We start from the raw sequence: 26,715 nt of genomic DNA on the forward strand, positions 1-26,715 counted from the left end.
AATTTATATCAGTAACTTAGAAACCTGCGTCTCCAGTTCTGACTTCTCAAAACATTACCTTTAGTAAGTACGTCCAAAGCTAAGGGCATATTTCCCCTCAAACATGATCTCTGGTATCCCTATCTCAATTAATAGTGCCATACCCTCTAGTTAGCAGTAGCTATTATGGTAGCACTAAACTGAGGGTTTTTTTTAACAGTAAAGTTTATGTTTTTTTCCATGGCATAGAAGTGCTTAATGATTTAAATATGTCTAGGTGACCACATAATATAATATAATATAATTTAATTGGGGATATGATCAATATTAACAAATGCAACCTTAGTGTTATAGGGTACAAATACGAATAAGAAATAATTCCTGCCATTAATTATTTTAATTTTTAATCAAAACAATCAGACATGTAACACCATTAAATATCACATAAGGCATAAATGCAATAAACATTATTTAAAAAACTAAAAAGAAATGTCACTAAGAAACAAAGGAAAGACCTTATTTTCACAGAAAGGGTAGAAATAGACTTCATCAAATAATTGTATTTGAACAGGACTTGAAAATTAGAGGTGCAGTTTTTCTTTCCATATTAGCAGAAGGCTTACTTAACCTAATATTTATTTAATGAATACCTGAGTTCCACATATAAAAAGATTTATATTAGTTTCTGCTTACTTTATAGGTTATATTTCCTATTTTCTATGTTTAGGAATCACCACATTTCATACTGATTATAAGGCTTCCACAATATAACTTTTCATCACATAATGAAGTTGATAGATGATGATCACATACCTAGCCTTGGTTAGATTAGCACCCGTGTTTAAATTTTTTCTCATATTCTGTTTGAATAAAAATAATCTTAGATAATGGATCAGATAAATGATTTCTAAATACCAGAACAATATAAATTATGCTTAGATTCACCAGAATTACCCCTCGTGTATGTGTCTGCGTGTATATGCAATTTGGGTTGGAGAATCAAAGGAAAAAAAAAGAGAGACAAAACCTACAGGGGAAGATAATTGCAATTTTAACAAGTTGTAAATTAGCAACAACAATAAAACTGCATTGATTAACCATATTTAATATTTCATGCAGTATTAATAAAGATAAAAGTTGTATATTTCTCTTTTACGTAGTTGATTTATACAGTAGAAGTCAACTAGTTATATCCAACAAACATAGGACTAGAGCAAATGGAATGACTGTCCTGTTTGCTCCCAATTTGTTCCAATCATAAGACCACTTGAAGAACATGCTGGATGTAAGATAAACATATTTTCATGTTTATTTCTAGGATTAGAATGTATTTTTACTTAATAAAGTTCACCAATCTCAATATATTTCCTTAAGTCTAAAAAGACATAGCAACATAATTTCAAACTGTTAAGGGAATTTTTAAAAAGCTTAACTGGTATTAAATAGTGAATGGTGTGTTACATCCTTAGTTGTTCCAAATCTTTCTGTTTAGATCACAGTAGGATTTTTTAGTCAGGGAAACCGATTTTTCCCAAAGTACCTCAGAAATTCTTTGGGGTCCACAAAATGTGGGAGGCAGAGGAACTACTAAGGGCACTTTTAGGGTCAGCAGCTTAGAAAAGCTTTAGAGCTTTATTTATAAAGTTGTCGATGAGGTGACTGAATTAAAACCTACACTTTAATTAATAACTCCAGAACTTTCACATGACCCTGGAGCAACACTTGTGGAGGGTTTTAACCTTATTCATGAGGGAATTAGAACATTAGCTCAAGGCCCCTTTTCCCACTGTTATAGCTTACACAAAAGACTTGTTTTTAAAGGCAGAAGCTTTTGTTTGAGATAGAAATTAAACCTCAAAACTCAAGGTCAGTCAACCCGATGTTATTAAACTTACGCACCGCTAAATCATCTTCTGCGGGTTTTGAGGTAATAATAAGCAGCAATAAAGCAGAGATAATTTGCATGAGGAAGACAAATTAGACTTGGCCAAATAAACCCAGTATGACCATACCCTTTAGTACAAAGACAATCCAGTTGCCTGTCTTACAAAATAATAATTCAACTGAGATTAAATAAAGCCTGGAGTAGATCGTTAACGGCACCATGTGTTCTCAGAAGCACATAATTGATTATATGTTTTCTGAAGTGGACAACATCTAAAAATAGGAATGCTTTGAAAATCATTTTCCAAGCTTGGTATCAACACCAAAGAAAATCAGTATTTGGCACTTCGTGTTAGGCTAAACAGCAAATGGGACCAGTGAGTGTGGTAGTGGGTTTTCTGTGATGCGTCTGAATGTGGCTTCACAAACACATCGGTACTTCCACGAGGACTCCACAGATGCCCCCTCGTTTTGGCAGATGAGCATTTAGATAGGAGGAGAAATCAGAATGTAATTCGATTTTAGGGCAGTGCCCAATCTAGAGAAGCATCCCTCTGTATGGTGGCTGTTTGCAATAACATGTGTGCACTCTTGTTTTTAACGTCTTAGTTGGATGTATTGGACAGACTGGGAGGAAGATGAAATAGATGACAGCGTGGGAAGGATTGAGAAGGCCTGGATGGATGGCTTCAATCGGCAGATTTTTGTGACTTCAAAGATGCTGTGGCCAAACGGTTTAACTCTGGACTTTCACACCAACACATTATACTGGTGTGACGCCTATTATGATCATATTGAAAAAGTGTTTTTGAATGGAACTCACAGGAAGGTAAAAGAAAAATACTGCCTTTTTAAAAAAAAAAAAAAAGAAAATTCACAGCCTTCTTCTTCACAGAGCCTTGTTGTGTTGTGGTAAAAAAAAAATACTTTCAAGTTTATTTTTACCCCTCTGAGGTGGCTGCCAGTAGTCTCTGTGGGGTGGCTAAAGGAGGCTGAGCATTAAGTAGTGCAGCTGGCTCTTGCCTCCAGGAGACCAGGACTGGCTCACTGTGGTATGCCAGGATTTGTGGGATTTTAAAAAGAAGCTCTCAGAATATCAGAGCTGTTTTAAAATGCAGTTTTTCTCAATTATTTATGAGTTTGCTATGACCAAGCAACCCAACACTATTCAAGTATCTTTAATATTTGCAGGTGAAATTTAACCTCTATATTATGAAAAAGTAATTATAGTACATTTATTTAAATAAAGAACTTCATGGCAGTGGAGTTGAAACACAAAATGAACTGGACTTCAAGCCTATTGCTATGAATAAATATCAACTTCTTCTTGCCTCTTTTGGTAGGATCATTGCAAAATGATTTTGAAATTCTTGGGTAAATTGGAGGATGGAGTTGACTGGGTGCCAAAAAGGGCAATGTTGACAAAACAACACATCTCTATCTTATTTTATAATAACCTGAGTCATATAACACAATGAACTGACTTTAACTCTTTAGTTAAATAATAGGAAATGAAATGTTAAAAATACTCAAAATGCTTCCATTGATCAAAATGCTCTCTTTTTGGAGAGAAAGACTGCACAGTTGGCCAGGCCTACTCATTATGAATTCTGTTTGGGAGATAAACAGTACAGTAATCAATTAAGACTGCTTTAGTCATTGGTTGACTCTAACCTTGCTTTTAGTGTTTTTCCCCAAATAGTAAAATTGATTGGCATTTAACCTAATGTCACATACTTAATAGGTGCCAGATAAATATGTATGATTCCTCTAAAGATATTGATATGTCCACCACATGGACAGCATTGTAATGGCTAGCATATTTTAACCTTCATGGAGGTGAGAAAATAAAGTAAAAAAAACTTAATTATTCAGTATATGAATATGTGGTATAAAAATTTCAGATAATAGCAAAAATTGAATTTTTAACCCCACATTAGATAACTTCTTCAATTCTTTAATATTAAGTGGAGTGTGTACAAAATGCTTTTTCATGTTGTATACAATATCATTTTATAAATGGTGAACAGTGAAAAGGTATTATTGGAGGTGTGATTCCTTATTCCTCTTCTACAAGTCTCTGTGTCAAACAGCACTTATCATATGATTGCTCTAGTTAAACAAAAACAAAATACAACTAGAATGTAAAGAATATACTAAGAAAACCAGAACTGAAATGAGCCAGTGAGTCTTGTTTATCTACTTACAACTAATAAATGTTTCTGTGTTCAAAATTAACAACTTAACCTCCCTCCTAATCATTTCCTAGATTTCTTCAGTTTGCTTTGGCGCAATTAAGTAGGAGAATCCCTTTCACTCCCAATGTTGTAAGACAATGTTTTTTTTTATTCCTTGGCTGTTGGATAAGTGATATCACAATACACAATATCACAATACACTAATTGCTCAGATCAGTTTCCATTCCAGGTTATGATACTGGGCTATCATAAGGAAAAGAGCAGGAAAGCAAAGTCATTTTAATGTTTACATTTCTTGACCATATGAGTAATGTCATATATGAAAGGAATTAAATGGATGAAATACAACTGATCTTCTTCAAATACCATGTCCTAAAAACAGGAAAATAAGCTCACATTGTGAAATGCATTTTTCAAATGGATTTAGTTATTAGTTAGATCCTTATCTGTTATACTTATTTGACTATCCTTTGCTCTAAAAGTTTAGTTACGTTTTTAAAGGTCAGTTCTGATTTTTCACAATGTGTTTATATTTTACAGGTTGTTTACAGTGGGAAAGAGTTGAACCATCCTTTCGGACTGTCGCATCATGGGAATTATGTGTTCTGGACTGATTATATGAACGGTTCCATTTTTCAGCTAGATTTGGTAACAAATGAGGTGACATTATTGAGGCATGAAAGACCACCCCTATTTGGGCTGCAGATTTATGATCCACGAAAGCAACAAGGTATTAAAAACCATATAAAAATTCTATTGACTTCTACCTACGGTAATACTTCACAGTGTTGGCAAAATCTTTGGTTTTGTCAGTGTTGCTGAAGTTTTATGATAAAAGGTGTCCAGTCACTCCAAAGTAAATCAAATCTTAGACTTTGTTACCATAACCTTTTATTATTTATTGTTCAAAATAGCCTAAGTGAGTAACTGGTTAATTCTATCTGAGTGAAATTCAAGGATTGCTCTTTTTTCATGTCATCTTCATGTAACTTAGACTAAGGAAGACTGAAGAAGACTAATATTTAAAGTAAAAAATAAAAAAAAATCCATTTAATGTTTTAAAGATTAAGTATTGTGAGCAGTGGGAAAAACTTTTCATGGGAAGGAAGTTTTATGTGAAAATATTTTGAAATAAGTCATATTATGAGAAGAGTATTGTAAAAAGTGTATTAGTATATTTATCTGATTAGTTTCATGTCCATTTAAGGAACGTTTAAATATTTTAGATATTATGAAAGGGAAATAATCTACATAAGATATTCATGACTTATTAAAATCAGATAATATTATCATATATTTTACCTACATGAGTTATTAATATTTATTATACCATCTACAAATTGCTTGACTCAAAATTTAGGTATTAAACATAGAAACAGCTTAGTAAATAATGTGGTAGACTTTTGTTATGAATCTAAATTGTCACAGTTCCTTTTATTTATGGAGATATTCTTATGAAAATTTAATGAGCATACATTTCAATAAATTTAGTTTGAAAAAATAATATCCTGAGTTTTTCAATGCATATATTGTCAATAGAAAGTTATCCAGTAGTAAAAGACTTTTTTTAAGGTACTTCAGCTAAATCAGAGATTTTAAAAGCAAATTTTCTCATTGAAGTGCTTGTATTTTTTTTTCCTACTGTATTAAAATTGCCTCATTGGGATACAAATACAATTTTATAAAATAATGGAAGTATATAAAGTGAGAAATTTCAATAAATAATGAAAGATAAAATCTTCAAAAAAGAATAAAAGTGAAATTATTTGAAGTGGTATAAGCTATATTTTTGGACAAGTAATGAAAGATCGTGACAATTGTCTAGATAGATAATATGGTAATGTTTTCTATGACATTCATATCCATCCTTCTCCTTACCTCCTCCCATCCCCAACCATTACTGAGAGTTTACCCTGAACTGGAGGCAAGACCCTGAAAAGGAACAGCTCTTCTCATTTCCTGTAGGGTCTTCATTTCCCCATTGTTGTTCCCTTTAATTTCACAATCATTGGTTTCCTGGATTTTATTACAATAATCAGTATACAATCCCATTTTCTATTTCCATTCTCTTTAGAAGGTGTTAATCTTTTTTTTTTTTTTTAAGATTTTATTTATTTATTTGACAGATCACAAGTAAGCAGAGAGGCAGGCAGAGAGAGAGGAGTAAGCCCTGATGCAGGGCTCGATCCCAGGACACTGAGATTATGATCTGAGCTGAAGGAAGAGGCCTTAACCCACTGAGCCACCCAGGTGCCCCTAGAAGGTGTCAATCTTGAATGTCATCGCTGAACTCCTTTGAGCCAAATTCCATGATGTTTTCAGATTCTTCATTTCTTCAAACTTGTAGTTGCTTTAGAAGGTTGATGAATTAAATGCAGCATATGAGATAAAAAAGACCTGACTTATAAAAATTTCTTGGGCTCAAATCCAGGTTCCAGCACTTTTTCTTCTGAAACTGTAGGCATATCATAAAAAATCTAACAAAGATAATAAATGCTTTCTTCATAAAATTCCTATAAGGATTAAATCACTATTTGATTATGATTACTTAGAAAATGTGTGGGAGACACACAGTTACCTATCACACATTTTAGATTAGTTTTCCTTTAACATTTCTCTATAAGGAGGCATTTTGTTAAAGTCTCCTTTCATATAAAAATGTTAAATAAATATTCGAAGGAACAGTGTATCACAATCTTATACAATGGGGCTCATGCCTCTGATAGGACTATGTGGAATGTTCTCCTGTATTTCATGAGAAAATATGCCTGGTGTTCTAGACATCTCTATTGACATATAATTGTTCAATTCTATCTCTGGGATGGACAATGCTTTTTTAAAGTGCTTTTTAAAAAAAATTCAATTGAAGGGATATTAAAATCAATGCTTAATCATAATTACTAAACTCTTTGTACAAATGTTATTATAGAAACCATTATATTCTGTCTTACTGAAAGAACGTGTTTGGGCAAAATGATTGATTATTTTTCATAGACCTAGCTAAAATAATCAATTAGTTTGAGTTTTCTACCCAGTCTTCTTATAGTTAAGGAATAAAAAAGTAATAGAGTATGGAAAGGTTGTCTGGCCAACATAATTTTCATTGAGTCAATAGACATTGAGATTGGATAACCTACTTAGGATTTAAATTTTTAATATTTTTTTGCCAAATTAATCAGAATAGGTAGGTTATAAAGCAAAATGCATTCAAATGTTCAAATGCAGTTTGTAGTATTTTACCATATTATAAATTTCTCTCATGAGAAAGAGAATGGTATTTTTCTTTGCATCTTGTGAACATCAGATACTAATAAATATTTAGAAACACATAATCTGTGATAATCTTTGGTTACATACCATCTTCTTAGACTGTTTTTCCAAGAATAAAATAGTTGCAGTTGAATAGAAAACCAGCTTCCTACATAGGTACAGATGATTATTTCTTCATGGAATGGATAAACTAGTCTTATATAGCCTTGTATTTTCTCTCTCTGAGAGACTATGGTATATGATTATGTAACTTATATAAACTTATATGTAGTATTTATACATGTGTCTGTAAAAAAATACATATAGTGTGTGTATACACACATGTATGTAGTAGATGCTAGATAATATCACACACGCATACACACATGCCCCACCCCATAGGAATACCATGAAAAATATCCAGGAAGGTTATTAATGTAACACTAATATTCATATTAATGTAACATCTAAACTCTTTTAGACTTATTGTCAGAAAATTAGCTAATTTGACCTCTCCAGATCAGAAGAGGCTCTTATCAAATTATTTGTTAATATAGCAGCCAGTTTCAGGAAGGTAGATATATAACCATACTAAACAGAAAGCTGCCCTTAGGAATGAGTTCCTAAGTAACACCCAAACATTTTTTCTCATATGCTACTGTTGTTTCTTCTGATTTAACTGATAAACTTTTCTCCTTTTTCATTCACATTAGATATCTAGAAGAATTCTTAAAATCCTCTCCTGAAATTTCTCAGAAAAATTACAGCAATTGCATAAAATTAGCATACTTTTACCTGTGTATTCTCTAGGTTCAAAACCACACTTTTATTTTTCTTAAATGTTCTAGAGAATGAAATTATCAAAACTAAGTGCAATATCTAAAAAGCGTTAATGAATAGTTTCCTATACAGAATTAAAAATAATCGATTAGCTTCTATGCCAAACATAGGAATTTTATTTTATTTTATTTTTTTTAAAGATTTTATTTATTTATTTGACAGAGAGAGCTCACAAGTAGGTAGAGAGGCATGCAGGGAGAGAGGGGGGGAAGCAGGCTCCCTGCTGAGCAGAGAGCCTGACGCAGGTCGATCCCAGGACCCCGAGATCATGACCTGAGCCGAAGGCAGTGGCTTACCCACTGAGCCACCCAGGTGCCCAATATATGAATTTTATTAACTAATAATTAACTATAATTCTAACCAGCAGGAAATGAGCTAAATATTCTTATTTGAATCTCATAAAAGATGTTTAAGGTAGATATTATTGATTTCTATTGTACATCTGAAAAACCCAAGAATCAGGCAGATGTAGCCATTTGACCTCAGGAAACAATGAGTCAGGGATAAACTGGGATTCAGGTTCAGGTTTGTCTGACAATACAGTGTTTTTATGTGACCAATTTATGTGGCCAAATTTAAGAAAATTATGTAAAACTACGATACTTTTAGATAGGAGGAAAAGAGTATGTCTTTTCTGTAGTCATTATAGTTTTGTCATTGATAAATTATTATTCAAAACTTCTTTAAAAAAGTTCTTGACTACCTTATAGAAGCCAGGATTCAGAGATCTTATATTACAAAGCACTGGTATAACAAACACAGTAATTTTTATTTAATATATAACTTGTTTATTAAACACATTATTGTGTAGGTCTACTAACATTTACATTTAGTGATAAGGTCACCATCACAAAATTTGTCTTTCTTTCCAAATTTTCCATTTTGGAAATAATCACCATCAAAAATAACCCAAAAGGCTAATTAGGCTCTTAATAGAATTAACGTGTTCTAACACACACACAGAGACACACAGAGGCACACCCCCCCACATACAAAGTAGCTTCAAAGCAAGGCAAATGTAAACAAAATTTTCAATGAGTATATAATCCTCCAAGAGAGAAAAGTCATATTTTATCATTTCCTTGGATTCATTGACATCATTCAAAGTTTATTCTTCTGAAATTATTCTATCCATTTCAAGTTCATCTCTGTGTATGGTGTAAGAGAATGGTCGAGTTTCATTCTTCTACATATAGCTGTCCAATTTTCCCAGCACCATTTATTGAAGAGACTTTTTTTCCACTGAATATTTTTTCCTGCTTTGTCAAAGATTAGTTGGCCATAGAGTTGTGGGTCCATATCTGGACTCTCTGCTCTGTTCCACTGGTCTATGTGTCTGTTTTTGTGCCAGTACCATGCTGTCTTGGTGATCATAGCTTTGTAGTAAAGCTTGAAATCAGGCAACATGATGCCCCCAGTTTTGTTTTTCTTTTTCAACATTTTCTTAGCAATTTAAGGTCTCTTTTGGTTTCATACAAATTTTAGGATTGTTTGTTTCAGCTCTTTGAAAAATGCTGGTGGAATTTTGATTGGGATGACATTGAAAGTATAGATTGCTCTGGGCAGTATAGACATTTCAACAATGTTTATTTTTCCAGTCCTTGAGCATGGAATGCTTTTCCATCTTTTTGTGTCTTTGATTTCTTTCATGAGTATTCTGTAGTTCCTCGAGTACAGATCCTTTACTTCTTTGGTTAGGTTTATTCCCAGGTATCTTATGGCTCTTGGTGCTATAGTAAATGGAATTGATTCTCTAATTTCCTTTTCTGTATTTTCATTGTTAGTGTATAAGAAAGCAACTGATTTCTGCACATTGATTTTGTATCCTGCCACGTTACTGAATTGCTGTATGAGTTCCAGTAGTTTGGGGGTGGAGTCTTTTGGGTTTTCCATATAAAGTATCATGTCATCTGGGAAGAGAGAGAATTTGACTTCTTCTTTGTCAATTTGAATAAATTTTATTTCTTTTTGTTGTCTGATTGCTGTTGTTAGGACTTCTAGTACTATGTTGAACAAGAGTGGTGAGAGTGGACATTCTTGTCATGTTCCTGATCTCAAAGGGAAGGCTGTCAGGTTTTCCCCATTGAGAATGATATTCGCTGTGGGTTTTTTCATAGACAGATTTTATGAAGTTGAGGAATGTTCCCTCTATCCCTATACTTTGAGTCGTTTTAATCAGGAACAGATGCTGTATCTTGTCAAATGCTTTTTCTGCATCAATTGAGAGGACCATGTGGTTCTTCTCTCTTCTCTTACTGATTTGTTCTATCACATTGATTGATTTGTGGTTGTGGACCCACCCTTGCATCCCTGGGATAAATCCTACTTGGTCATGGTGGATAATCTTTTTAATGTTCTGAATTATTCTAGATAAAATCAGGATCTGGACTCAAAATCCCATTCTACTAGTTTTATCCAACTTTTAGAATGAATGTAAAGTCCAATTTCTCTTCTAAACTATAAGTCAAACTGTCTTTCCATCAAGTAGGATAAAGAAAGTCTCCATTGGTTTATTTGTTTCATATTAGGTGCAGAGACTTCTAACTTCACGTGATAAAACTCTGAGAAGTGAAGAGTCCAGAAAGCATGTAGAAAAGGGGATTTATTCCTTTCAGTATTCTAAAGAAGATTTAGATAACATGAAACAGTGGGATTCCTTTGTGGTGGTGATTTACATATTCTGTCATTTGCTAGAAATGAAAGATACTTTATTAACAAAAATTAAATTACTAAGGTCTATAAACAGTGATATTTTACTTTATTATTTTATTTGATGTTTTACTTTATTATTTTATTTGAGTATAGTTGACACATAACGTTACCTTAGTTTCAGGCATACGACTTAGTGATTTAACAAATTTAAACATTATACTAATGTTCACCACAAGTATAGCTGCCATCTGTCCTGTTACATTGCTATTAAAATATCATTGACTGTATTTCTTATGCCCTGCTTTTTATTCCTGTGACTACTCATTCCATAACTGGGGGCCTGTATCTCCCTCCCCCCCTCACCCATTTTGCCCATTCACCCACCCACTTCCTTCTGGAAACCATCAGATCTCTGTATTTATATTTCTAATTCTGCTTTTTGTTTATTTATTTTTAAAAGATTCCATTTTTGAGTAGAATCATATTGTATTTGTCTTTCTCAGTCTGACTTATTTCACTTAGCATAATACCCTCTAAGTCCTTTCATGTTGTCTCCAGAGACAAGATTTCACCCTTTTTTTATGGTTGTATAATATTATAATATTTCTTCATGTGTGTGTGTGTGTACACCACATTTTCCTTATCCACTTGTCTGTTGATGGACACTTAGGTTGCTTCCACGTATTGGCTATTGTAAAAAATGCTGTAATAAATATATGGTGCATTTATCTTTTTGAGTTAGTAAGCACTGATATTTTAATATAAGCTTATAAAATGTTTTCATATATCATTTGTGTCTTTATTACTGTTCTTTGACCATTATAATACACCTTTAAATAATCTATCTTGAAATGCAAAGTATGTAGACAGAATATGTGTAAATGAAAAAACCCCCTTTATCTTCTTAAAACAGACTTATCTGTATCAATATACTTGCACCTTGTATCTACACAAGGTGATTGTTTCTGTCATATTGCTAATTAAAATTCATTCATTCATTCATCAACTAATGTTTACCAATCACACCCTTCTGTGCCGGATTCTATAAGGGGTAGAATAATTCCACTTCTCTTACTAGGGGGAAAAAGACAAAGATTTTTGCCCAGACAGACCACTATTTTGAACTTAATTTTGTGAGCTACTCCTCATTTGTTTTCGTTGAATATTTGATTCTTTTTTTTTTTTTAAGATTTTATTTATTTGACAGAGAGAGACACATCGAGAGAGGGAACACAAGCAGGGGGAGTGGGAGAGGGAGAAGGAGGCTTCCTGATGAGCAGGGAGCCTTACGTGGGGCTGGATCCGAGGACTCTGGGATCATGACCTGAGCTGAAGGCAGATGCTTAACAATTGAGCCACCTGGGTGCCCCATATTTGAGTCTTTTAAAACTATTTGCTTCCACAGTAATTTAATCTAGGATTTCATTATGTTGTTTCCTCTTTTATTTTTTCCCGTCCTTTATTGATTTAATTTTATTTTGTCATATATAAAGAAGAGTAAGAGCATGAATTTTAGGTTGAGAAAAAAATCCATGTTTCTAATTATTTATAAATAATGAGGATAATACATAATAATCCTTATTCTAAATCTTTATTTTAATAAGGATTATTAATTTCTAGGCATTAGAAAAGTCATTTAAACCATATCTCACTAGTAATCCCATCTGCAAATGAGATTAAACTTACCTTAGAAGTTTATTATAAAAAAAAATAGAATTAATTTAAGTGTATATGTATAATAAATAAATAAATATATAATAAAGTGTCCCTGGTATTGATGATTATTCATTGATATTTATGTATACAATTTTTAATGCTGTTTGTAGTCACTAAATCATATTTTCAAGACAATATTTTTACATTAAATACAACCTACTAGAAAGTCAATAAATACTGCCACATGAGCTGTATCTAAAATATGTTGGAGTAATAAATTCAAAAATATTTTCAGATACTGCTAAAAAATAAAGATCCAGGCAATTCCCATGAATGATATGGAATTATTCACATTAATTTTGATTTTGGATTTCTATCAGGGCAGGATAATTACCAATTCCTCTTTTTAAAATTTATAGTATTCACAGAAAGGGAATATATTTAAAAGTTTGAGTAATGGTAATTTATTTCTAAATACTTAAATTTCATATTCAATGAGAATGGTAAGCATGACTCATGCTATTAAAAAAGAATGATATTTAGCATATATTTTTAATATGAAAATGTGCCGTGATATATTGCTTTCAGTACTTCCTTATTTTTTACTGTTTTAAATTCTTCATATAATTCTCAAAATACTTTGTTTAAATTGAATTTTCAAGAATCTGAATGTTACTAAAATAATGAATATACAATTTAATCCTATACACGATATGAGTAGCATATTCAGAACACCTACCTATCCTATGAAGGATACTTTTATTCTATAGTTATGGAATAAATATGGCTATTCCTGGAAACTACCTAAAAAAATTCTCTACATTCCTTATTGGAAAAAAATTGAATGAGGCTTCATTATCCTTTGAGTTTGGAAATTGATACTAAAGCTTGAATTATTAGCTTCCTTAGTTTTCAAGTATATTTTTGTTTCTCATAAATGCAGCAAATTTAATTTTCTTCTCAGAATAATAGAAGGAAATGATTATATGCTTGACTGTTGTTTCTTCTGATCTGTGGACACTCAAGATAATCAATGGGAATGAGTTAAGTATTTATTGCATGTAACAACATTTTGATAGTTTTTGTTTGTTTTTTAACTCATTCCTTAATACTCTCTACAAAGCCCATTCAACCCCTGAGGCCTACAGTACAGTAACCTCATCTGGCACTTTAGTCACATTTTTGACACTTGTGCTTTAACTGCCAATACTACTTGAATTACTATATTATATTGTTAGATGCCTCCAAGTAATTAAAAACTATTTTTAATGTTTGAGTCAGATCTTTCTGATACAATCAAAATGTTATTTGTTGATACCTTGAAAAATGCAACAATGTAAAATGGTCTGGACATTTACTTTGCTAATGGGATTGCTAGTGTTACAGAGTTCTTTGTAATATTCTGCAAGTATACATCTAAGTAAATATACTTTCTTCCTGGTGATTACCTACATCTCCAACCTTTTCAAAATTTTATGTCTGTTTTATCTTAGTTTCCAAGGGTGTCTCACAAATGTTCATGGATAATACCTTTGTGAATCTACCCTGCTTTATTGATGTCTGTTGCGTACTCTGCTGGTTAAGTCTACTGGGATAGTCCACTGGGACAACATCGCTACTCTAATGCATTGTACATTCTACTGGTACTAGCAAGGCTGTTCATTTTCAAGGTTTTTCAGAAAGCTTGTGTTCCTTAGCATCATTAATGCACTGACATGTTAATGTATTCCTTGTGCAAGAGGGAAGAATATTCTGTCCCTTTCCCTTTGTGCTCATTTGTTTTCTGTTCACTTGGTATCCAAAGTCTAAATGTTAGTGATCTACTTGAGAAAAGAATCAGATTTGAATACACTAGGTATAATCTGCTATCCTGAAGAGACATCATCATGTCCTGTAACCTTCCTCTCTCCTGGTGCTTATCTGCACACATACATCTATCTCTTTTAAACAACAAGCAAATTCCTTTTATTTCCCAGTGCATAGTATATTTTAAATGTTTCTGATATTTTTTTAGGGTTCAGTAGGTATCCTGACTACATTAATGAATATGCAGTAAACGTATGCATATATATGTGTACATTTTTATGCCTACATATGTCTCCTAGAAAGAATGTGAACTTGAACTGGCTAACTTTGGATAGAATCAGAGTTCTCTGACATACTGGCTTCCCTTCTCTTACAGGTGACAATATGTGCCGAGGAAATAATGGGGGCTGTAGTACACTGTGCTTGGCTATTCCAGGAGGCCGAGTCTGTGCCTGTGCTGATAATCAACTTTTAGATGAAAACGGGACAACTTGCACATGTAAGTTTTGTTTGTCACATTCATTGATTATACATGTCTTTTTGAAGAAAAAAGCAGATGAAACCAAAAGAATTAAAATCAATCTTGGAAAGAGAATTGCAGGTAATCACTTGGGTATAATTCACTTTATATTACAAATAATTAACTGAATTGACTTCTATGAAAAACAGTTGAATAATGGTGAAATTTTCCAGAGCATTTGTGACTGCTGCATAATAGTTTAATAATAAAATGTAAATCAAATAGTTTAGTAATAAAACATACATATAGAAAATAATTTATATATATTTATATATGATATATACAGTTTATATCTATCATTTATATATTTATACATATAATCTTACATTTATAAAATATATATAGAGAAATGTTTATTAATCATATATATGTGTGTGTATATATGTGTGTGTGTGTGTGTATAATATGTCACAGAAGAAAATATTTCATAAAATTGTTAAGGAACTTCACCGTTAGGACAAGCTCGGTCTTCTATTTTTATTGGTGGAGAGAAAAAAAAAGGCAAAAAAGAGACTTAGAGAAATTCTAAGCTTTATCAAAATACTGAATTAATTGGATTGACTGACCTGGATTAAAGGCACTTTATTAACTTTTACTGACCTTTTTCAATTTGCTGCATCTTGTCATTGCAATGTGACCCTTTTGAAATTTGTTCTCTTTATCTATAACAAGTCCCTTAACCATACTGATAGGAGCAATGCTGTGTATGTATAAAGTATGAAGTAATAGAGAAATGTTTCTAGGATGATTTGATTTTGATTTTTCAGAGAAATAGAACTAATAGGATGTAAATATAGAGAAAGAGGTTTGTTATGAGGAATGGGCTCATGCAGTTACGGAAGCTGACGACTCCCAGAATCTGCAGTCAGCAGGCTGGAACCTGAGGAATACCAATGGTATAGCTCCGGTCTGAATGCTGGTAGACTGAAGACCCAAGAATAGCCCCTTTCAGTTAGAGTATGAAGGCAGGAAAAAAAAAAAAAGTCCAAGTTCAAGGCAGTCAGGCAGCAAGAATTCCTTGTATGTGCAGGAAGATAGGCCTTTTCATTCAGTTCAAACTGTTTTGGGGTAAGGGCCACTTACCTGCTTAATTTAGTCTACAGATTCCAATGTTAATCTCATCTAATTAACTCTCACAGACACACCCAAAGTGATATTTGACCAAACGTCTGGGCACTCTAAAACCTACCTATTCAAGCTGACATGTAAACTTAACCATCATTTTTCATCATTATTATTGAATAATACATAAATAATACATAAATGCATTTTTCCATCAATTATAAGTATTGTTTTGGGGGACGCAGAAGGAGTCTTTAAGTATAATAAATATTTCAACGTATCTGAAATGTTTTATTTCTTCTGAAGAAAGAACAATGTGAATAAGGGATTTTTACAAATGATTTAATACACAGTAACATTTAAGAAATATACAGAAAATATTTAAGTGAAAAAATACACCCAAATGCCACTATTCAGCAAGAAACAACTAAGACATTTTCATGTTGTTCCTTATAATTATATATCCCTGGAAGTTATTGTTTTTTACTACTAGTACTACTAATCATAGATAAAATTTATTGAATTCTTATATAGGACTTTACTATAAATTTTCATAGTTCTCATTAGCTCTTACAATAATCATATATGGGAGATACTATTATTACCTCACTTTAATATTCAGAATGTAGACTTGAGGATTAATAACTTTTCATAATTCACATAATTGGCATGTAGGACATTTGGAATTTAGACCCCAGATTATTTTATTTTGGTGACAGAATTCTTAGTTATATTGCAGTTTTACACATTCTGGATTACACAACAGTAATCCTTTACTTAGTGGTTTATTTTTTCTTAATAGGAGCATAAGCATCTTATCATGTGACTTCATATTCTTTTTAAACATGATTTTAAAATAATTTATCTTCATTTTTCTACTTGATGTTTGGTTTTATTTCTGATGGATTGTTATAGACTATTTGTGTGTTTCTTTACTGTTGATGATCCCTTCTGTATTTTACAATATACTCCATAGTCAGTTTGTTACATTTTCTTTTTTAAGCACTTAGAATAATACCACCAGTTTTAAATTTTATTATTATTATTTTGAATTTTAACTATTTGAGATGAAGACTGGTTTTCTTTATACTATTCTCTTCATCTTCCTCATTTTCGTTCCTTATTATAATTTAGGATTTCTGACAGGGAATAGTATTTCGAATCATCATCAGTAAGTCTTTTTATAAGATGTTTTGACATGTATAGCTAGTTTGATGATCAATTTTATACTTTCTTTTAGACCTGACTCAGCGCTTCACTGGTTGTATTGCTTAGTATTCAAACTTTAGTTCCTCATTGTTCAATTATTAATTTTCACAATGTTTAAGATAGATAAAGTATTTCCTGAAGTTGCTTCTCCAAGATGAACACAAAGACTGTATACTGTGGAGTTCCTGTGTTTTCTAAATAGGTCTCCTTTGCATTTATATGTAATTGACAATTCTGGATATTAGTTCTTGGCTAAGTTTTCTTCAAAATTCTGGAAATACTATTTAATTTATTTTGGGAAAATATACTTGAGAGTAGAAATACGAATTTTGCTTCTCTGGGCAAACTTTTTTCATTGTTGGTAGCAATTTTATATTGTCTATTAGGACAATTCCTATAGAATGTAATTAAGTGAAGTATACTTTCTTTGAGTCATAAGGTGGTTTCCTTTCTTTGTTCTGTAGTATTATTTTTTAATTCCTATTTTGTTGTTTAGGGAAGATATCTATCAAAACCTATAGTTTGTTAATAGGAAGGGATTAAGCATTACTTTGAACGATGTAATTCTTTCTGGTTGTCTGCTAGGCTAAATCTTATCTTGGTTATTGAGAGAGAAAAGTACATTTCTTAATTCAATTTTTAGTATCTACCACAAATTCATCTGAAGTTATTTTTCTAGTATAAAGTCAGATTTTTTGCTATTCCGGATAAATAATTTTGACACTTTGAACAGGTGAAATATGTGTGTACATGCGTGCATGCACACACACGCACACACACACACACACACACACACAGTAACCTCATGGACCTCCACCAAGTGTCAGCCTGCCTTTGCTCTACCTCCATAATTCCTCTCAAGGATGGAAGGTAACAGTGCAAGTATATCCTTTGTTGATAGATGCAGCCCTTACAGTGGATGCTGCAGGAGCAAAGGGTCTTTCTTTTTACCTAAAGATAGATAGGCTTATTCAATTTTTAATGGTATAAGTTAGAGAAGTTTCTGGCTGAATGTTTAAATCTTGTCCTATTGGTCTTGCAATAGTCAAAATTCCCTTAAGATAATGTCAGACAAATGATCAAGAGACTGAGTTTTCAAAGATCTTGTGAATTTTTATCCTTCATCTTAGTTTTCATAGTGGGAAGTTAGAAGGAGAATGTATACATCAGATATATCTAGATGTTTTTTTAAGCTTGAAATGTTCTAATTAGTTCTTTAATTTTTATTGTGTGAATCATAATTATCTGGATCATTGGCATCCAAATAATCTTTTCTATTTCCTTCATTCTATGCCCCATTAAAAAATTTATGGATTCCTTATGAGTTTGCATATCTATATACCTATATCGATATTGATATACAAAAGATACTGACCACTGGATATCTCTATGTAAATAAAAATTGGGTGACTTTTGGCTTTTAAGGAAATACTGTATACCAGTATTGGTCATATAGTTGTGATAGGAAATTTGTTATGACATATAGTTGTGATAGGAAATTTGTTATGACATCACGTGATAAAAAGAGAAATTTTTCTGTTACTACTGGTATCTTTCTAATATCTACAATCCCTTGTTGATGTAACTCCAATTGCAGTAAAAAGAGATAAGGAAGAAGATTATTTTATCTATTCTTGTTACACTAAAAAATATTAAATCAACAAAACCATCTACATTCTTATTTGGGAATTTATTGTTGCATTTGTCTGTTTGAAACTCTACTATATCTTTAATAGGGCATGCAACTTGCCCACGTTTCTTTCAAATGCAATGGGAAAAATCATAAATAAGCATATAATAACTCATTTCTTACAAACAATTCATAGCATGTTTATATAAATTATTTCATTTCATATTACCTTAATGGCAAAAGTTTTTCAAGGATGTTATCCTTCAGACACATGAAAAAGTGCTCAACATCATCCAAAGTCAGGGAAATATAAATCAAAACCACAATGAGACACCACCTCATACCAGTCAGAATGACTAAAATGAACAACTCAGGAAACAACAGATGTTGGTGAGGATGAGGAGAAAGGGAAACACTCTTTTACTGTTAGTGAGAATGCAAGCTGGTACAGCCACTCTGGAAAACAGTGTGGAGATTCCTCAAAAAAGTTAAAAATAAAATTACCCTGCAACCCAACAATTGCATTTCTTGGCATTCATCCAAAGGATGCCAAAATAGCAATTCGAAGGAACACATGCTCCCCAATGTTTATAGTAGTAGTGTCTACAAAAACCAAAATATAGAAAGAGCCCAGATGTCCATCAACAGATGAATGGATAAAGAAGATGTGGTATGTACACACACACACACACACATACATATACACAATTGCACACAATGAAATACAATTCAGCCTTCAAAGAGACTGAAAACTTGCCATTTACAATGATGTGGATGGAACTAGAGAGCATTATATAGACCAAAATAGATCAGAGATAGACAAATACTATATAATTTCACTCATATGTGGAATTTAAGAAACGAAACAGATTAACATGAGGAAAGGAAAGAAAAATAAAATAAGATAAAAACAGAGACAGAGGTAAACCCTAAGAGACTCTTAACTATAGGAAACAAACTAAGGGTTGGGGGAGGAAAGGTGGGTGGGGATTGGGGTAGTTGGATGATAGGCATTAAGGAGGGCACTTGATGAGCACGGGATGTTATATGCAACTGATGCATCACTAAATACTACCCCTGAAACTAAAAATACACTGTATGTTAACTAAGTTGAATTTAATTTTTTAAAAATGATATGTTAGCCTTAGTTTTCAGATGAGGAAATTCAAGTGCAAAAGGACTATAAAGAGAGTTCCTGGTTGCAGAGTATGGTATAAAACAAATATGAGTATGTCACTGACTTCTCATTAATGCTGATTCCTCTCAGCTTGTAATTTAGTTTAGGCTATATTACAATTTTGTGAACTGATTTCAACTGGATTAACTCTGTAATCTGAGTTAACACGCAAAACAAAAATACGTATTGCAATCATTGAGATATGATTGTCCCGGTTCAAGTCATCCTCGTTGAAATGACATCAAATAAACAAAAACCCATTGACAGTTGGTCGGACCAGAAGTAAACACCAGTGGTTGTGTCTCAATGAACGTTCAGCATAAGGCTGTGCAGAAGAGGCATTCACCCAACAGAAAAATATTGGCATGCTACGTGATTGATTAAGGATGAATTCTAATGCCATGCCTGGAAGGAATCAAGAATGAGAATAGGCTGGACTCTTTGTCCTTGTGAATCTTGTGTGGCATGAGCAAATCCTCTCACAATTAGAAATGAAACCTAGTGTAGCATAGTAACTTGAAACTGACTGCCCTGGAGAAGCATATGTAAAGCCAGTTGATCAATTATCAAGTGAGGTTTTTTTTTTTTTTTTGATGCTTTTATGGGGAAAAACACAATATACAAAACTAATAAATGAAGACATAGAAAATCCCAAGAAATAAGCTCCTAAAAAAATAAAATAAACAAAATAAATAAAAAAGATAGTCATTATTTTTTTTAATAGCAGGATAATTTTATCTAGAGTAATAAGACAGTAATTCTTTAAATTCTTTTTTAGTGGCCTGAAACAAAAGACAGAATTTTCTAATGTGCCTTACTCCTAAGAGAGCAACTTAAAAATATTGATCATCCAAGGGTAACATTGCACAATTATATGTCAGTGGTACTTTGTGACCTTTTTTACCTTCTGGAACACCAGATATATTCCTCTGTCAAAAACAGTGCTCCACTATGGCTAAGCCATTTATCTGTTCAGCTGTGACAAGCCTTATGTTCTAGGATATATGCAATCTAATGTGTAGTAAAAAGTTTAAGGCAGTAAAAAGTTTAGAAGCCCCATCCAGATGAATATTTATGGCCTTCTGTGCATAGGTACTCACAGAAGATTATGTACCACTTAGGTTGGCTGCTCAGAAGACCACTCTATCTAATGAAAGGTCATCCTGCTATGATCTAAGGGAGAAAATTCAAAACCCATAGCAGCATTTTTCACACTGCCTTCCTATATAAGCAAGCTTATATAAAGGCATCAAAAACACTGCAATTTCAAGTTTTCTTTTAGTTCTTTTATCTCCCTGCTCAAATAAAGGTATAGTTAGAAATTCTCCCCAAATACAAAAATAATCTGCTAAATAAACATATCCTAATGTGAAGTGTATAGGGATCATAGGAAAACTTCATTTTATTTGTTGTTCTAGGACTCATAGTTTTATGACTAAGTTATCATAATTTTGATATGGTCAACAGCAAAACCATCGCTTGACAGAAGAGACAATCATTACTTTAGATACATTAATCACACTGGGATTGAAAAGCAAAGCAAAGTGACAAACATAGATAATTGTTCGTGGGCCCACAGCTTATTAAACAAGGTGAGGAACATACGTATTTAGTTTAGTTTCTGAGCTGAAAGCCAAATCTGAGCTGATTCCAGAAGAAAATAAAATAAATCAGTTTAATAGTAGGGTTTCTCCCTTTATATCCTTATGATCTGGACATCAACTCCAGTAATCTCCAGTTTTTACTGGGAAGTAGTTCTAGAATGCATATTTCCTTTTGCAGTGCATGGAGAAGTCATGCGGAGACCTTCTGAATTTCAATATTCTAACAGCAGGTATCATAGGATGTTTGAGACCTGACAGTTTCTTGACAGGAATGTTATGATTCATGTCATTTTATTTTGATCCTGGTTAAATTAAAGGATTATTATTATTTTGTCAGATTTCTTACTTGTGATATCATGTTGTAGTATTTTTACTAGAAGTGACCGTGGTGGTAAAATTACAGGTTTTGCATCACGTTTCAAATTCATGGAGCAAATCACAGCTCTGAAGCAAAACTTGCAATTCTAGTACTATATTATAAGCAATCTATGTGTCCGTCCAACACCCAAGTGCTATATAGGTTCAGTCACATTAAACATCAGAACAAAGTCCATACATGGAGTTTTTCCTATATGTCCACTTTTTTGGCGTGGGGGGGATCTTCATCACTCTTTCTGTTTATCTACACATGGATTTTTTTCCTTTCAATTAAACTAATTTTTCCTGTGATCTTGGATGCTAGTAGAAGATTATTAGCTTTTGATCCAGTTGAAGTGATATTGTTTTCCTGAAGTATGTATATAGTTTCCAGAGATAGAATTTCTCACTATAATAAATAGTAATATATATACATACATATATATAATTATATAGAATATATATCTGTAATATAAAATTATGTCTCTGCTACTTCTAGTAAGTTACGCAGCAAGTATTTTTTAATATCTGCTCTATGCTTGGTTCTAGTCTAGGTATTATTCTGTTCTGTATGTGACATTGTCCTTCCTACATTCAAGAATTCCAAGTGGAAACATTAGGTATATAAAAATTATTTATAAAATGACTCCTTTATAAAGGTTTGTGCAAGGTATACAGAATACTAATCTTATTTTTTCTAGGTACTGTTAGTTCTCTTATGTGATGCCAGATATACTTCCTTTGTCATCTCATTGATTCTCACAAAAGTAGGTAGATTGTCTGGCCATCACCTGGGGTGCCACGACAAATGACATGGCTGCCCAATTCCACAGAGTTAGGTCAATGCTTGGATAAAGACCATGCTTTTTGAATGTCAAAGCTGCCATCTTATCCAGATTACCACTTAACATTAAACATTTTCTTTATAATGGACATTCCTAGCTCAAAAATCAAGTGTCTTCTATCGCTACAAATCGTGCCCATATCTGATTGCATTGATAGTATGGTTTCTGTGTGACATACTACTAGTTACATCTGGAAGCTTGGGTTAGGACTAGACAAAACCAGTGAAGTCATATACCTTGAAAGACTTTGGAAATAAGTATTTTTTACAAAATAAAACCCAGTATTTTTTAAAATGTTTACTGTTAGGTCAACAATTCTAAAGGGTCTGAGATTTTACCCTTGGCAAGCTAACATGTTAACTTGTCAAAGATTCCTAGATTCTGACAGAAGGCACACAATTCCTGGCTCAGACACAGAAGATTTATTACTCCTGTTGTAGCAAACAGCATGAGTTTTATGTTAATATTCATCCTTATTGTCCCACCCAGCTCCAAATCATACGGGGGCAATGCATAGGCAGGTCTAGGTGAATGCTGCACTCCCAGTGAACTTGTATTCACACTGAAGAACCCCACCATGAGTCTGCCAGAAAACTGGTCCAACCATTGTCCTGAAGGGAAACATTATCTTTACTATTTTGGCCAGGAAAAAAAACTTTCTCTCTGCTGTAGAAGATGGCATTATCTGTCTTCCAAGGCTGTTAGCTATATAAGCATCCTTGAAAAAATGTCCAGAATCAAAGCTGAAACAAGATACATGGAAATGCCATGGAGAAATGCCTCTTGCCCCACAAATTATAGGGTCTAGAAGACTTGGAGACACGCTGTAAAATGTCAAAGATATTTGTGTATGTTTCATTATATCTTTTCTTATAGGTATAAGCAATGTCTAACTGCTGTTACAGATGATAATGACGTATACTAATGACGTTGATGTAGGTCAACATCAGCAGTAACTATAAAAAGATGAACTTATATGAGGAAGTTGGCTCTATGGGTTTTCAAACAATTGTTCCTAACTCTTACAGAAAATGAAAATGAAACTTTGGACATTGTCATCACATTTTTTTTTTAAATGGCACCTTTGTATTAGCAAATATCATTTAAAAATAACTAGCAATCCACACATGTTTGAAAGCATGTTTAAAACAAGTTTGAAAATTTTGCCTACTTGCATTCTTTCCATGAAGATCTTAATATCTCTTGAAAAACATTTAGACTCTAAGCAGACTTAAAGATCATATATCCAAATTGGTTCTGTTAAAGAATATTTAGCTTTAAATATTACTTTTGTGGGGGGTAGTTTGTCTTTCCCCAGACATCTTACTCTTCTTTAATATAGTTGTACTTGTTCAGAAGCAGCTATAATTTCACTCTTGTATATGGATATTTTTTATCGTTTCTTAAAACTGTCAGTTGGGTTTATTTGATCAAATGACCGTGTGAAAGCTAGGCTTTTTAAATTGGTGGGATTGTAATCAGAAGAAGAAAAAAAGATGATTTCTTGAGTTTTTAAATCCTCAAGCTGTGAAACAATTGAAATGATGTAGCATTTCTTTGAAGTCAACTATAGAGAGACTAAAGAAAATCTTAGAGCTAAATTTAAGTTAAGAGGAAGCAGATTACATCTCAAATTAAGTTTCTTGTCTGACGGTTTTTTGTTCGTTTGTTTTGTTTTTGTTTTTGTTTTTTTGACTGAGAGATTGTTGACTATTAGGCTTAATCATTGTAGAAAGAAATTGATCAAAATGCCCTTCATTAAATGCCTAGTTTTAAGCTGGGCTTATATGGATTCGAGGAAGAAATTACACCAACCTCAAAAATCTTAGGGTCCAGTTGAGCAAACTTGAGATTCAAAATAAGGGAAGTTTGCACATCATCAGTGATCAGTTCTAGAGTTTTTGAGAGGAAAACTCTATTCTAGAAAGGCCTGGACATATCCCAATGTATTTCCACTTTGCTTTGGTTGCTATTCTCTGTCCCAGTTGCTGCTATAAAAAGACATCCTCGGGTTGAATAGAAGACCCTGTGATCTCCCCTTTTTGTTTTTATATTGTTGTCATTTCCTATTTGGGACTTTTTCTATACAGAGAACAATTTATAATTATAACTATTATTATTATTTACTTTCAAGTGATCTTACAGAAATTATATCATTAGAGAAATTGCTGCTTCAGCATTTTGTTATTGATAAGGATTAGAGTTAAAAAAGGAGACAAAATTATTGTCAGTCCCTACACACACAGTGTCTGCTTGTCTGAGAGGGGATAGAAGAGACACAACCTTACCTGTGTTAAAATTGAATATTTCATTTACCATACTGATTAGTTTTACCCTTAAAACCTTAAGAGTCTGGGTTTAATGGTCAGTTTCTGTTTTCCAGGTGCAGGAACCCTCATGCCTTGTACCTCACTGCATAACTCTCTGAAGCAAATTCTCCACAATTATAGCTCAAGAGTCACATTTCCTCTTCCATTCATTGGAGCAGGGGAAATACAAGGATTAAAGGAGTGCTAACACAAAGCTTTCTAGAAATGACTAATATGTTTTCTCGACATTCCTTATTATCGGCATGTATATAGGTTTTGTGACAGTTCATCAATCCAAATGAGTTATCCTAAATAAAGTTTAAAGCCATCGGGACTGGGATAGAAAGATTGACTTTTGTTTCTCTTAACAATAAACCAGTTTTTGATAATTCAATATATTTTTCAGTCCATGAAACACCAATCATTTATTTTAAAAATTGCCACATATTCCTATTTTTTGTAGACTCCTATGAAATTCACTCAAAGAAAACAAAAATCATCATCCTAATAGTAAGACTTTCAATTTGTGAATGAATCCCAGTCAACAGAATCCCTAAAGTTGGATTAGAGATTATGGGGTATATAGTGAAAATATTGCATAGAATCTGGATGTTCAATTAGACCATTTTTTATTAACTTAATATTTCCAAGAATACCCAAACAGAGCTGAATTTTTCTCCCACTTGCACACCAGCAAATTAATATAATCATCATGGCTGTACTTTTGCCTTATTTTTTTCATTTTGATTTATTTGGGGTGTACTTACCTGTAAAATGGAGGTAGTAAATTTTTTGCTGTGCCTACCCTATAATGGGTCATGGTGATAATTGACATTATGAATGAAAGCCCTTTAAAAAGTAAAACTACACACTTACCATGAATATAGGTGGTGTTATGTTATTATTATTGGTATTACTAATTATTTTTGTGACAGTTGTTTAAATAAATCTTTAAAATTCTTAGTAAAATATTGTCAGAAAAACTTAAACTTTTCTCCTTTCCAGAGATTGTTGTCAATGCAATGTTAAGATGTTTCCATATTTTTGACAAAATGAAATGAATAAGTATTTTTGTTATTAAAACAAAGCTGACATCATAACAAACTGAATATGGCTAGTATTGTTCATATGTCTTTTTTAACCCTAGTTAATCCTGGAGAAATACTGCCTCACATATGCAAAGCTGGAGAATTCCGCTGTAAAAACAGACACTGTATCCAAGCTCGCTGGAAATGTGATGGTGATGATGACTGTCTAGATGGAAGTGATGAAGATTCAGTAAATTGCTGTACGTTCTCCTTCAAGTGATACTACATTTTCCTGAGTCTTTTTTTTTTTTTTTAAGATTTTATTTATTTGAGAGAGAGAATGCACCTGCAAGAGCAGAGGGTAGGGGCAGAGGGAGAGGGACAAGCAGGCTCCCTGCTGAGCAGGGATTTCCCTGCTAGGGACTCTGATCCTAGGACCTTGAGATCTTGACTTGAACCAAAGCTTAACCCATTGAGTCACCCGGCACCCTCCTTGAGTATTTCAGCTTGTGAACTGACAAAGCAGTTTGCGAAATCTAAAAATATCTGATAAAAATTGAACCTACTTTTTTTTTTTTCCCCCTCAGTCATCCTTTTACATAGAGTAGACTAGATTATCTCCTAGCATGGTTTTAAAGCACTACTTTTTTCATGCTTTTACATCTTTAATATTATCATTTTGGTTGCTCCAGAAGTCCTCCCCTTCTCTC

General features: G+C 32.8%; 1 protein-coding gene across 1 annotated transcript in view; it reads left to right on the forward strand.

The window, feature by feature from the left end:
- The window catches only part of LRP1B (LDL receptor related protein 1B), a 1,927,222-nt gene that overhangs the window by 1,146,471 nt on the left and 754,036 nt on the right, over positions 1–26,715 (forward strand). The window contains exons 13-16 of the mRNA XM_032856138.1: positions 2,473–2,692; positions 4,602–4,833; positions 14,641–14,763; positions 26,125–26,265. Of these exons, the coding sequence (XP_032712029.1) occupies positions 2,473–2,692; positions 4,602–4,833; positions 14,641–14,763; positions 26,125–26,265 (716 nt within the window). The remainder of the gene's footprint in view (positions 1–2,472; positions 2,693–4,601; positions 4,834–14,640; positions 14,764–26,124; positions 26,266–26,715) is intronic.

Source organism: Lontra canadensis, unplaced genomic scaffold (assembly GCF_010015895.1).
Source record: "Lontra canadensis isolate GAN:19392208 unplaced genomic scaffold, GSC_riverotter_1.0 scaffold11, whole genome shotgun sequence".
NCBI lineage: Eukaryota > Metazoa > Chordata > Mammalia > Carnivora > Mustelidae > Lontra > Lontra canadensis.